This window comes from Myxocyprinus asiaticus, chromosome 15, assembly GCF_019703515.2.
Source record: "Myxocyprinus asiaticus isolate MX2 ecotype Aquarium Trade chromosome 15, UBuf_Myxa_2, whole genome shotgun sequence".
Taxonomy (NCBI): Eukaryota; Metazoa; Chordata; class Actinopteri; order Cypriniformes; family Catostomidae; genus Myxocyprinus; species Myxocyprinus asiaticus.
Window position 1 is genome coordinate 47,663,917 of NC_059358.1, and position 15,831 is coordinate 47,679,747.

The 15,831-nt window shown below is 35.9% G+C and overlaps 1 protein-coding gene across 2 annotated transcripts in view; it reads right to left on the reverse strand.

Annotated features, from left to right (window-relative positions):
* LOC127452542 (autophagy protein 5-like) overlaps nt 1-15,831 on the reverse strand; it is a 34,866-nt gene that overhangs the window by 14,630 nt on the left and 4,405 nt on the right. For both annotated transcript variants that reach the window (XM_051718068.1, XM_051718069.1), the window contains exons 6-7: nt 10,783-10,877; nt 4,770-4,887 (exon numbers count right to left, since the gene is read on the reverse strand). In XM_051718068.1, coding sequence (XP_051574028.1) covers nt 4,770-4,887; nt 10,783-10,877 — 213 coding nt within the window. The remainder of the gene's footprint in view (nt 1-4,769; nt 4,888-10,782; nt 10,878-15,831) is intronic.

Below are 15,831 nucleotides of genomic sequence, written 5' to 3' on the forward strand. Positions count from 1 at the left end.
ATATTCAAAGAATCAAATTGTGAATTCAAATATTCAATTCAAATATCCTTCCAATTAACATCTTTTTATTGATTCATAAATACACAACACATATACATCTAATCAACATTTAACCCCTACTAATATCCCTCCCCAATCATCAACCCCACCCTGACCCCCAACGAACACACCTGTGGTCACATATCATAATACACACACACACACACACACACACAAAAGAAAACAAAAAAGAAAATATAATAAAACATTCATAATTAAACTAAATAATTGCCCCATTTCCTAACAAACAAGTCCCAAAACCCCTTCTACATGCCACCTCCTCGAAAGCTGCCACCCTCCCCATCTCTGCACACCACTCCAGAAATGAGGGCGCTCCTTCCAACTTCCATCCCCTTTAAATAATTTGCCTGCCAATCCTGATACTGGTCAGAACCCAATTTATTATGTGTTTATCCCCCAAATTTATGACTGCCCCATCACCCAAAATACAGAGTCTGGGGCAAAGTAAAATTTGAGTACCCAAAACATCACACATACATCTCTGAACCTTCAACCAGAATTCTTTGATCTTAACACCCAAAAAACATAGGTTGTCTTTAAGACCAAGCCTTTACAATCTAGAGGGGGTCCAATAGAATCTATGTAAAATCTTGAATTGCATAAGGCGCACCCTTATATCTCTAGATGCAGACTTGACGTTTTTTAGAATCCTAGACCACACTCCCTCCTCCAATACCAAGTTTAGATCTTTCTCCCATAATCTCTTGATAGAAGTTAAAGCTCCAACCCCCAGACTCTGAATTAGCAGGGAGTAATACATTGATGCCTCATGACCTTTTCCAAAAGAAGTAATCACCTCTCCCAGAGTATCTGCCACTTTTGGGGGGGGGGGGGGGGGGGGTTGCTACTCCCAAAAACAATACAGAGCAGGTGGCGCAGCTGTAAATACCTATAGAACTGAGATCTGGGAATCCCAAAATGTTGAACCAAATTTTCAAAAGATCTCAGTACTCCACTCTCATATAGGTCACCGAGTGTAGTAACCCCCCTCACAATCCACTCTGACCAGCAGAAAGGGGACTTATTAATACATAATTTAGGGTTCAGCCATATGCTTGAGGCAACATTTAAATAAATGTCAGAATTAAACACTCTGGACACTTTTGTCCATACCGAGTGCAAATGCGAGATAACAGGGTGTAACTTAACTTCTCTGATTAGTTTGATAGAAAGGCTTTGCAATGGCAAAATAGGGGCAAGAACTTCCTATGCCAAATGTCTGAGACCGAATGCATAATAATAAAACAATATCTTGGGTAGGTCTAGCCCACCTTTGTCAATCGGCCTATGTAACTTATTAAAATGTAATCTAGGACGCTTATCATTCCAAATGAAGGACTTCGCTATGCTAACAAATTGCTTGAAATAACAGAGGGGGACATCTACAGGGAGAGATTGTAACAGGTAGTTACATTTTGGAATACATTTTTTTTTAAGAACATTAACCTTCCCAATCATAGATAAATGTAATGAAGCCCACCTGCCCACATTGGTCGAAAACCTTTTTATTAAGGGGTCAAAATTAACTGACTAAATCAGACAAATTTGCTGGGAATAAAATGCCCAAATACTTAATGCCCTGTTTGGGCCACTGGACGGCGCCTGGCTGGAAAGCCGTTACTGGGTAGTACTCTGTCAGAGCCAAAGCTTTGGATTTGGACCAATTGATTCTCTAGGGCAAGGCATAGATCTAATGGGGTCGGAGACGAATAATAAAATATCATCTGCGTAAAGCAAACGCTTATGCGCCACACCTCCCGCCACCACCCCTGGAAAATCATCTTCCCTTCTTATCGCAAATGCTAATGGTTCCAGGGCAAGACAGAAAAATAATGGGGAAAGAGGGCAACCCTGCTGGATGCTCTTATCCAGAGTAAAATAATCTGAAATGAATCAATTTGTTTGTACCGCTGCTACAAACAAATAGGGGCGCATGGTGAGTTGTGCGTGGATGCCACGGTGGATGGCATGAAGCCTCCATATGCGCTATATCTCTGTGGCAACGCGCTCAACAAGCCACGTGATAAGATGCGTGGGTTGACGGTCTCAGATGCGGAGGCAGCTGGGATTCGTCCTCCGCCACCCGGATTGAGGTGAGTCACTAGGCCATCATGAGGGTTTAGAGTACATTGGGAATTGGGCATTCCAAAATTGGGAGAAAAAAAAAAAAGATAATCCCATTCTACCATATCAAATGCCTTTTCAGCATCAAGTGAGATGGCAGTGATCAGAGTCTGATCATTCGCCACTGACCACATAATATTGATGAAACGCCTAATGTTATCAGAAGAGATGCGGCCCCGAATAAACCCCACCTGATCTATATGTATAAGACATGTCATAACTTTACTAAATCGGTTAGCCAGAATTTTTAACAATATTTTTACGTCTAGCTGGATCAGGGAAATTGGACGGTAACCGCTTGGATCTTTGTCCTTTTTAAGAATCAGACTGATCCGGGCTTGTGTCATGGTTGGCGGAAGCTTTCCATTCTTTAATGATTCCGTATAAACACAAAAGTGGAGCCAGTTCTGTAGCATAAGATCAAAAAAATTCAGTGGCAAAGCCATCTGGCCCCAGAGCCCTGCCTGTAGGCAAGACCTTAATTACCTCGCCAAGCTCCTCCAAGTTTATCTCAGAATCAAGATAATTTTTTTGCTCAGTCATCAATTTAGGAAGTTCTAATAGTTTCACAAAGTTTCTAATATCTTCATCAGTAGACAAAGACGTGGAACTATAGAGATCAAGATAGAATTCTTTAAAAAGCATTATTAATATCAATGGCTGAGATAAGTATTTCACCACCAGCAGATTTCACTGAGGGAATGGTAGAAAAAGACTCTCTCTGCTTTGTATATCTAGCCAAAAGCTTCCCTTCTTTGTCCCCCGACTCAAAATATGACTGTCTTGTCCTGAATAGCCAAAACTCCACCTTCCGCAACAAAACAGTATTACATCTGTATTTCAATCAGGTCAATTCTCTGCTTTGTATTTTTTGATGAATGAGGCATACTGTATGATCCGACCCCTAAGAACTGCCTTAATTGCCTCCCGAGTCACGCCCACAGAGGATACTGAGGACCAGTTGGTCTCCATATAGACATTGATTTCAGCCTTTAACAATTGTTGGAATTCAGGATTTTGCAAAAGGGATACATTAAAGCACCAACTATATGATTAGACCACAAATAACTTATTCAGTCATTGACTTTATGAAGGACATTGTTTGCTGCGGGCATGTAAATATTTTGCGGCCATCCTTAGTATCTTTTCTCAATTTGTCCGGGAACATCAGTGCAAAAGCGACCTTCTGTTGATGTAAGAGTTTCTTGCATTCCTTGAATCAATCACATTTCTCTCGTTGAATTCGCAAAGTCTGGGAACAAGAAAATGCTGTGGTTCTTCCAAAAAAGCCTTCCTTTACTACTCGCCTCGCGTAACACGAGATCTTTATCAGATGATCTCAGAAATTTGGCCAGAAATGATCGGGGCCTGTCTCCCTCCGTGGATCTCCGAGCTGGAACACTGTGAGCTCGCTCGATTTCCAGCTTATGGCCTGTTATGTCGAGCAGACTCGGGAAGACCTCATCTAGGAATTTCACCATATCTCTGCCTACTTCGTCTTCAGGTATTCCAACAATTCGGACGTTGTTTCACCGGTTATGATTCTCAAGGTCTTCCAACTTTTCCCAAATGCACTCCAAGTCCACCTTGGTCGCTAGCGGGTTAGCAGCTAATTCCCTCTCCGATGACTCCAGATAATTGATCCGTTTCTCAACATACAACACTCCTGTAACTAATTCAGTGAATTTCATCTCCATGGCAGTGATCGTTCGACGTATTACAGCAAGATCCTCCAAGTCAGCAATGACCTTCATCAGCATTGCCATCATGTTCAACAGTTGAACCTCTTTCACCTCACTGGCCAAATTGAGTCCCTGGTCTGCAGCCTTGTCAGGGGTACCAGCTTGAGAACGTAAGTGTCTTTTAATGTCTCCAGAGCCCGAGGATTTTGAATTTTTTGACATATTGTCTTCATAGAACAGTTATGGAACAGAGTGTATCGAATCTCACCGGTTTATGACACAAAAAGTATTAAAACTAGCAAAGTGCGCAGAGCTCGCCGTTCATGCGTCCGAAACTCGCATGGCGCCACGTGACTCTCCAATTAAAATACCCTTGAATACATTTATTAAGATGGACAGTATTAATTGGAAGTTGTTTTGAGTTATATGAATAAACTTTGCTCTCCTGCTTTATCAAAGCACATCTCACAGATCTGGAAAAGGCAGAATAATAACAAACAGGAGAAGGACAAAGTGCCACTTTCTCTTGAAGCATACTACCAGTTGTTCAGACAAAGCAGGCAGGTCTTGAGTCAGCCTGAAAGCGGCACATATGTGCTCTGTCATGCAGGTGCTCCGTTTGTCACTGCTATTGTTTGCTTATCTACTTCCTCTCAGGACAGACCCAGACCGCCCTGTTTTGGCTGTGGATTTCATTCATGCAACCCTGATCATTTTTTTCCCTCTCTCTTTCGCTTTCTTTCTTTCTTTGTTTCATCCTTTCCTTTTCTCATCACTTCTGTTAATCTTTAGATGTAAAAGATGTCTTTTCCTCTCATCTTTGATTTCTACCTCCTGTGAGACATAAATCTGCTTTCTCATCAAATAATTTTCTTTCAGGTGTGTTTGTGGGTCACAACTTACCCTCCACGCATATGGCAGCAGGAAACAGCTCCTTCAGTAGGTCTCCCAGTGTGAGCGGGTGGCCCTCAGGAGAAACGGGGCGGAAGAGCTTCTGGATGAACGGTCTGTCACTCACTGTCTAAAATGAGACAGAAACCTATTAGAATGATCATCACAGTATGTTTACATGCACTTTAAAAGTTAAATTTCAGTCAGACTAAAACAATACTTGCAAAGTTGGACTAACAGACCAAGATGATTGTGATTGTAGCTCGACTTTGTCCAACATAAATACACTTTATTGCACCACAACTGGACTGTCCACATATTAAATATGATGAACAAGTCATTTTATTTTCACAACACACATCGTTTCAAAGCTGCTTTACAGAAACTCATGCATTAACAAAAAATGAAACTGTAATATCTATAAGTCTTAGAGTGATCATTGTGTAGTTTGGTTAAATATGATTTAAATATTAATTAAACTGTGTATAGAAATTAAATAATTAAATAATAATTGTATTTAGAACCCCTGTGATTAAGCTGAAGTTGACTGTGGCAAGGAACACACAACTCCATAAGATGTTGGTTAATGGAGAAAAATAACCTTGGGAGAAACCAGACTCACTGTGGGGGCCAGTTCCCCTCTGGCTAAACAACATGAATATAATGCCAATATTAGATATTTATGTGCAGTGCAGGCCATGGTTTAAGTGTCAAGGGCCAGTGAACAAAATGGTCTACCTTCTTTACTGTAAATGCCCATAATAATGTGTTACAGACGTGACAGTTATGGACATTTCATATCAAATCAAAATGATTCTTTTACCATGATGATTCAGTTAGGTCGCTGACTATTGCTTTGATCTGTGACATGTTTCAAGCTTACAGCATCTATACTGTAGCCAACATTTGGGAGGCGATCCTTTTGACAAAATTCACTCATACCTGGTAGATTAAAACGCAGCCTTCTGTTTAGAAATCACTCAAGGCCATATTGTAATTTCAGTCCTGATTCAATAAACCGTGCAGCCTTATTGGATACCATACCGATGTCACAGAGGTCAAAGTCTACAGGTTTTGAAGCGTTTTGGATGGGTTTTCCTTTGTCATGTCCATAATTTAAGTTATTTTCATGATTTAAACTGGGGGGGGGGGGGGGGCGATTAGTCTAGCTTGAACATTTTTAGATGTTTGGAGGACTTTATCTGCAGGGTCTATTATTATACACACAAATGGTTTGATTTAGTGGTAATAAGTACTTTTTGTCAGAAGTTAAATTTCACATTTATACTACAAATGTCATGTCTGTAACTTTGGAATTGCTCACAGGTGACGCACAACCTCAATTATTCGGTTAGGCATTGTGTCTTGTGTACTTGGACAGAGAGATGAAGACTGTAGCTAACCCGCTGTAGCTCAAACGGTGCACATTAACTTACGGACTGTGAAGCTTTCAAACAAGGGTGAATCTCACAAAGGACATGTCTGGATTTAACTCCAAAATCAAAGGGAAAAAAAAGAAATTATATATTGTATAAGTTAAAAGAAAAACTTTAAACATTTCCCAGCGAGGTAAATTATGTATTTATAAAGTTACGCTTCATAGCTATAATAAAATTAAGTCACTTTGGATAAAAGCGTCTGCTAAATGACTAAATGTACATGTAAATGTAAAATTACAATGACAAGCAACACTATACAGTCACATTTCAGAACTCACACCGGGACAGCGACTTTTAAAGGGATAGTTCACCCAAAAATGAAAATTCTCTCATCATTTACTCATCCTCATGCCATCTCAGATGAGTATGACTTTCTTTCTTCAGCAGAACACAAATATGGGTGACATATTCTTCAAAAAAATCTTAAAAGAATAAAATCATTGGTATTTCAGACATGAAAAATAATCAAGTAGTTTATCGAGTTGTAGACAAAGAAACAAGAACAGGTGTTGAGGATAATACAACGCAGTGGCAGAAATGCTGTAAAGCTCTATGACACAGAAATAAACAGACAGAAACAACCACAAGCAGAGCCTGTGAAGCAGACATGTCCATACTAATACACTGACCACTTACACTCAGTGACTACACTTTTCCTCTGACATTTTCATCAAGACCAAATATGTTACCAAAATAAGGAAACACTGACAGCTTCACTAAAACCTAACTGACATGTCTCTTAGTAAATATGTTATATCACAGTACAACTTATATCCAGTTTTCACTTCATGGATATAGCTAACAACAAATAATATCTTGTCATTTAGCAGCTGTTTTATAGCTACACTTGTTGATTTTATAGCCAGACTGGTTGCTGAATGAGATATTGAGTGGATTAACAGCCGGTAGTCACGGCGTAGTCTTTCCTTCAGCCTTGAGTGAGCAGGTCAAGGTGTCGAATGCTGGACAGGATCCAGTTTTCACACACAACTTGTATGCGGTCGGTGACAGAGGATATCGTTCTTTAAGATCTGGACCCATGGTGACAAACAGCGGCCTGACAAACAATAGGAGTCAATCTTGGTTCTGTGAAAAGGAAGCTGGTGACACAACGGCTCAAGTAGAGCAGCTGACACCGACACCGTCAGGTCTCAGGAAGAGAAGGTGTCTCAGGATGCTACAGTCACGATCTGGTTACCAGAAAAACTGACTCACTGCTCACTGGCTCCAGGATTATCTCTGGATTCACAGAGGAGAGAGTGTGAGAAGTGACAGCTACTTCGTTGCATTTTTTAAAGGCAGCATGAATTATTGAGGCCCGCATTATCCAAAAGGCCCCTGATCCTGATGAGAAGTGTGATACTCTGGGTGCCGACACTTTCTTTTCAACTCCCCTGACACTCTATCTGGCAGAGCAGCACATGAACCACAGCACAGGCATCATTAGCCTTTCACCAAAAGCAAGAGGCCAGAGAAAAGAGACGCTCTCAGGTCTCAGCTCATGATCACAGGCTGTCTCTGCTCTTTACTGGATGGAGATAATTGTAGGTTCTTTCAGCAAAAATCAGGGTGTAAAACACAAAATGAGTCACTCAGCACAGGCAATACCCCAGAGCCTGGTCTTAATCCAGGAATAATCCAGCTATTTTTTTCCTTCGAAATGTAGACAATGATGCGAGAAAAAAGGAGATGAGTAACAACTGCGATTCAAAACAAATACACCAAACTTTCGATCCAAAATGTAAAACAAATATTAAACTTTCAATTCATATGTGAGTTCAAATATTCAGATAAACATTCAAACTATTCATTTAAATATTCCAACAAATATTCATCCCAGCAATTCAAATATTCAGACAAATATTAAAAACTGTCAATTCAAATATGTACACTTCATATTAAATACATTTAAACATTTAAACAAATATTGAAACTGGCAATTCAAAATTGAATTATTTGATATTTAATATTTAAATATTTGAATTTGAAGTGTTTTAAATATATATATTTTTTTAAATATACAAACTATCAACTGAAATATTCAAATTAGAAATTAAAAATATTAAACTGTCAATTAAAATATTCAGATAAATATTCAAACTAAATACGTATTTATTCAAACTAAACAAAATAACCAAACTGTCAAATACTTAAATATTTAAACAATATACAGACAAATATTATAACTGTGAAATCAAATATTTTCACATATGTATTTCTACTGGCAATTCAAATATTCAAAATAATAAAATAAAAATAAAAATACTGAATTTTGTCTGCATATTTAAATTGATAATGTAAACATTAGAATATTTGAAATATTTTATTTCTAAATATTTGATATTTACACATTTGAAATTAAAATATTGTAAAAATTTGAATTTCGAATATTTAGAACAATATTCAAACTCTAAATTTTAAAAAATAAACTGTCAATTTAAATGTTCAGAAAAATATTCAAACTGTCAATTTAATTACTTTGATAAATGTTCAAATGTTCAGTTAAAATACTCAAACAAAATATTAAAATGTTCAAATGTGCATCAAGTAGTCAGACTGTCATTCAAATACTTAAATAGTCAAACTAGCAATTCAAGCTTTCAAACTGCCAATTAAAATATTCAAACTGTCAATTCATGTATTCAAACTGTAAATTGAAATATTTAGAAAAACATTCAAACAGTAATTTAAATGTTCTTTGAACTTTCAAATATCTTTGTATAAATGGTCATTTATTAAGGTGTCCAATATTCAAATGTTGTTTTTTTTTTTATAAATTTTTGAAAGTATAAATTTCATAAACAGACAACTGGATAGAGTCAATCAGTCAGTATTACAACATCAATTAACAACGCACTATGAGTTCTGTCTGGGCCGCCACAGACAGAAGATACAAGAGCTACAAGAGTCCAAATGGACCCTTTTTCCGCATCCGAGTTTGGAATGTTAGCAGGGTAAACTTGTTTAGCGGTGAATAAGAGACCACAGCACATATAATATTTGCTTACCTGTTTGCTCCAACAGCAAAATAAAAAAATATAAATACTACACTTTCACAGCTTTCCAAAAGAAGACAAATATAGAGAGTAGTTGATTAAGCAGACAGAAGAGAGCAAGAGACCAAATTTTCTGTCACTACCTCAGCAGCTGTATTTGAAACCTCATCACAGCCGTGGTATTCATTTGTTTCTTTTTTTATCCCAGGGTAATATAATACAAATTATAATGTTATAAATTGACACTAAATAAAATAAGAAAAAGCAAATATAAAAATTGTTGCTAGATAGTGCGCTGCTAAATAAGACAGAAACATGTCACCATCTGTGAAAAGGGTCCACTGAATTAAATCCCTGATGCCGTTTATTGTGTAGCCAAAATACCAATAATAACCAGAAAAAAAAAGATTTGATACATAACGCAGGACTTATATATACAAGCAGGAAATCCACAGGGGACATTTATTTTGAAATGTATGTGTTTAACTGCTTTCAGCTGCTCATTCAAACAGATAATAGAAATAACATATGAACTGTTACAGCCATCTACAACATATTACAATATAAACACTTTAAAGTAAACACTGTCATAAACAGTAGGTCATCAGCGATTGCTTGTCATAAATGTCTGGTACTCATTGATTGCATTGCTCCGAAACTGCTGGAAACACTGTATTATGATCCCCCCATGTAATGGGAGAATGTGCAAAAGTGCCGCATCTTTACTTTGAAGCATGCAGCACATGCATACAGTATACACTACCAGTCAAAAGTTTTGGGTCACTTATTCTTTATTTTTCTTTTTTTTTTTTTTTTCACATTTTAGAATAATAGTGAAGTCATCAAAACTATGGAATAACATAAATGGAACTATGGGAATTATGTTGTGACTAAACAAAATCCAAAATAAATCAAAACTGTGTTCTATTTTAGCATCTTCAGAGTAGTCACCCTTTGCCTAGAATTTGCAGACATGTACTCTTGACATTTTCTCAACCAACTTCTTGAGGTATCACCCTGGGATGCTTTTTAAACAGTATTGAAGGAGTTCCCATCTATGTTGGGCACTTATTGGCTGCTTTTCTTTATTATTTAGTCCAAGTCATCAATTTCAAAAACTAAATTTTAGTTTTATAATGAAATAAATTAATATGGTGGCACAATTATACTTTTGTCAACAAAACTAATTTCAAACATTTAAGCATACACCTTCAGATCAAAAGATTTTTAAGATCATGAGAAACATTTCAGTCAAGTTTTCAAAACTTTTGAACAGCAGTGTACATGTATATATATATAATTTGTTTGTAGCCTTTTGAAGTTTAATAATCATATTAGGCCATATCGTGATTCCTGTCTTTCCATCCCCAAATTTAAGACCTCTGCAAATGATAATTAAGACTTTTGTTATCCCACTAAAGAAATGTAAGACAGCTTATGATAATACATTTTAGAAAACTAAATTTATGACACTAAGAATTTTTAAGGACCTGCGGGAACCCCGATTTATTTTGACAAGCTGCTTGTGATCTATTGTCTATAGTTCATGCTATTGAGTACATGTATAAAGATGAATAAATGATGAAATACCTGATATATTCTAAAGGGAATATATCGAAAACCTTCCTCTTCTGTGGGATACTCCATGAGTTTACGGTTCATGGCCCAGAACTGGTCAAACTTATCTGAAGGAAGAAAGAAATTGATTTAGTGACAGTAACTCAGCATTCATATCAAATAGAGTGGTTATTTGGCCTTTTTTATCCAACTCTGTGTAAAATGTTAATGTCTTAAACCATTCCAATCAAATAGTGAGTCAAGAAAGAGATGATGAAAACTGCATTGCACAGTGAAGTTCACACTATTCTACACAGTATGCTCTGTTGTATACAGTACTGCACATTTTGGAAAATCTAGAAGGCCATCACGGTGTACAGAAAATGTGCATACTGAACACAGTATATCTAAGTTGTAACGGAATCAAAAATAATAACTTGAAGTCGGGCAGAGAAAGAAGGGACACATGCATGAGAGTTAACTTATGTGTATGTTCTGTTACTGCAGCTGAATTCTCACATGTGCAGCTGAAAATCAAGATCTGCTTAGAAATTGTTCCTTTCTCTCAGACTCTAATCAGAGCAGAGGACAACTGTGTTACCATCAAAACATGCTGACTTCTGAAACTCACACCTCTCTCAGTTTATCTCCACAACTTCAAGCTTCCACCTTCAAATTACTACTGAAACCACTCAACTCACACAATTCTGTCTTTCTCATTACACACAAGAACAGATGATTTTGAAGGTACTGAGGGTATCATGTTTAAGACCAGGGCTAGGTAAAAATATCGATTTTCCTATTAAATACAATCTTTATTTGAACAATCCTGATATAAAATCCTAAGATCGATCTTTTACACTACAATGTGAGTAAATAATTTGCATATGCGACCACATTTCAAGCTATGCCATTAAAAATGGCTGGTAAATGTTCAGATTTCACTCAGAAGTGACTGAGTGGTATAGCGGAGAAGTTCAGCAGTGAGGATCCTTTCACTGCGTGTTGAGAGTAAAAGTTTGGTTTGACTCGATCCGTGTACTGTGTTTCCAAAGACAAGATCCACACAATCCATTTGTCATTGAATAATGTCTCTTTCAATACCCTTTCTGTTCTTTACAGTGAGTTGTTGATCAAAAGCAACAAAAAAATAAACATTTAATTGTAATCACACATAGCGCAGATGTGGTAAAGAAGCCTTTTGACTCCACTCTCATTAATATGTGCATTAAAACACTTCTGTGAGATGCTGGCTGAACTGCCGCTATTCTTAAAGAGACAGTACTGTTTTAACACGTGTTCTACATATTAATGGAAATTCTTGTAAACAGTACAAAGTATGCATGTAAACAATAAACATGTCGCTGATTCTTGTGATAAGGAACAAAACATGTCTTACATACAAAAGTCATCCTTATTTTAAAAATCAAGAAATTCATAATAAAAATACTGGAAAAGATCAATCTAAAGGCAATGTGTATATTTAGGGCATGTATTACTTAATTTTTTTGAAATATTTTAATTAGAATTTTTTAATGCATACTCTATACTTGGAAACATGTACCTTAACCTGTCCTCAGTGTGAGGTCACAATGTTAAACTTCCAAACAAAGTGTTTACAAATGCAACAAATTCATAAATATACATTTCAAATGAAACGTAGGGATCTGTAAGATATCAAACAGTACGTAAAGTCAACTCTACTGCCTATTAAAGTTGTGTCCTCACATTGCGTCAACTCGATTTTTTTATAATCCTGAATAAATCAGACAATGTCATGGTCAGCTATAACTCTGAGGACCCCTTTCACACTTCCTGCTCATGGTGGATGCAACAGTAGGACACGTGGTCTGGTAAGATATATGTATATATACATTTTTAAGTCTCTGCAGTCACAGCTTCAACATGTCAACTCCGTCATTCCCATTATGATAATTTCTGTTAGAATAGGTAAATTTTGTCATTTTAGTTTAGGTTATAGAGGCAGCTTCAACTGAGGAAAAATCATATTTTTCCATCAGATTTTTCTGAATAGTGTGAAAACAGAAAAAAAAGAAAAAAAAACTCCTTTAATGAACACTATTATTAGATAATTAAAGACTTTACACTCTCGCGTGTCGGACGGAGCTTACACAAATTACAGTAAGATGTAAGTTATGAAGTGAATAAATGTACACCTTTCTCTACAAATATATCCATTTCAAATTAATTTTGTATAAAATTTTTAAAAAAAAACTCAGATTTAAAGCTGCACTACATAACTTTGTGCTCTCTAGCGGCATCTGTTGTTAAAATTTTAAATTGCAAGCAATTTGCGGAAGAATATATCACGTCAGTCCTGTCCTGGCGGATGAATCTCCCAATTTGAGCTTTTCTGGACATCGACTGTTTGTGATCATGACTGGAGCCGGAGTCATAACGTGCTATTTTTATGTTGATATTATGTTATACGATTAAACATTTAAAATGGAAATATTACTTACTTGCTTTTGAAGATAGACAACACTCTTATTTACATTTTTGAATGAATTTTACAGTTAAATCGCTTTTCTGACCCTACATTCAAAGCACTTTTAAATAGAGAACAGGGGACTCTCCTCAGCCACCACCAGTATATCATAATGATTGTTCTAGTGTTTTATCTACTATTAATGTTTGAATTGTACTACAGTTTTCAATTTAAGAGGTGATATTCCTGATTTGGCTGATACAAGTTCAATAGAAGACTTTATTATTTTTATACTATATTGTCCAGCCTCAGTTAATACAATATCATGTCTATGCACTGCACACAATAACACCGTAAACTTAAAACGAGGATTCATTAACGATGGGGATAAAATATACTTTATTAAATGTAAAAATAATATGCTTAAATATGCAATATAACAATTACAAGAAGTCAATTTCAGAAGTCATCCATATTAAACATGTCACAGTAATTCACCGGACAACATAGACACATCATGATCTGTTAACACACGAGTAATGTTCGATTTATAAAAGCATGACAAACGATATATACTTCAACAAACCTAACAGAAAACATACCCAAGCATTATAGCAGCTAAACAACTTCATCAAGTGGATAACAGATATACATCCATCTATACTGCAGTGATGCTGTCCTGAACTGTGTGAGTGTGACAGACTGAACTGAACATTGTAGTTAGTTTCTCCAGCCGGAACATGAGACAGCCGGCACTTTTTTCTGTGTGTGTGGACATGACATAATGATGCAAAGATGAACGTCATAAACCAGCGATTTCTCACCAAATTGAACCCGACAGCTCAAAATACAAATCACTTTTATAGGCTTAACGTAGTGAATCGGGGTAAGGACATTGTTTTGAACATTGATTGTTTATGTACTCAATCAATAATGCCAATTTGTTCATTTTTAAACAAAAAATCTTTCATAGTGCACCTTTAAAACATATTTTGTGCCTTATTTCAAGAATCAGTGATGTAACAAAAAACTATATATATATATATATATATATATATATACGTACACTGCTGTTCAAAAGTTTTGAAACACTTGACTGAAATGTTTCTTGTGATCTTAAAAATCTTTTGATCTGAAGACATATGCTTAAATGTTTGAAATTAGTTTTGTAGACACAAATATAATTGTGCCAACATACTAATTTCATTACAAAACTAAAATTTAATTTAAAAAAAAAGTTTTTGAAATTGATGACTTGGACTAAATAATAAAGAAAAGCATCCAATAAGTGCCCAACATAGATGGGAACTCCTTCAATACTGTTTAAAAAGCATCCCAGAGTGATACCTCAAGAAGTTGGTTGAGAAAATGTCAAGAGTACATGTCTGCAAATTCTAGGTAAAGGGTGACTACTGTGAAGATGCTAAAATACTGTATAACACAGTTTTGATTTATTTTGGATTTTGTTTAGTCACAACATAATTCCCATAGTTCCATTTATATTATTCCATAGTTTTGATGACTTTACTATTATTCTAAAATGTGAAAAAAAATTATAATAAAGAATGAGTAAGTGTTTCAAAACGTTTGACCGGTAGTGTATATATACACACACAGGATACTGTATATGCGATACATTATATGCAATTTCAAGACATCATATTAAAAGCTTAAATGTGACCAAAATGGTAAAACTTAATGATAGTAAAAATGTGTAAAATGAATATTTTTTATAATGTGCCAAGTTAGAAGGTCCCCTGTATAATTACTAACATTAGCTGAAAGAACAATTTCTTTTGTATGCAAGCAAAATGGACGTTTTAATTTAAACATACCCAAACAAATCAGAATCAAATCGAGAGCGTGAATAAGAAACGAATCAAATCAGGAACTCTGTACCAATACCCAGCCCTATTTAAACCTAGCATCTAGAGTCGAGATAATGCATATAAAGCAATGGTTCTCACAGGTATGATCTGATAGGGACTGAACAACATGGGGAAAAAACACAATTAAAAAATGCAATTAATTGAATAATTGTGCATATTAAGGATAGCTCAATAAATAGGCTTATCAACTTTTAGGGAAGGAGAAAACACTTGCCAGATACTCAGTTAATGACAAACAAATTTTCATGTATTTTAACAATATTTGGTCCAGTGTTTGTCCCATGTGTTATGCTGGTACACCTTTTTTTTTTTTTTTTTTGCTGTCTAGGAATTTTTAATTTTCTTGTTTTCTCTGGCGTATTATTAGTTTCGCATTTTGTTGGGCTAATGCAGTTCATGGTAATTCTAATAAATGTCAATGTTTGATTTTAAGGACATTTCTATTTAAACAATATTGGTACTGTAAAAAAAAAATTGTAGAGAGAAGAGAGTGCCACAAAAGTAGGTATAAAGTTAAGGTCATGGGTTCAAATTAGTCCAAAAAAGCAAAATAACCATGGTACTCTTATAACATTACAAAGTCTTTGTTATCACATGGCTGCATACAAAATGTTAAAATAACTTGAACTTAAATGCATCTTTTTGCATACACTTTTTGTAAAAGCCTTTTTAATGTACACGGCACATACTGGTACAGTGTTGGCCCGCCACTTCATGTCTACAGTTAAACCTGAAGCAAAACCG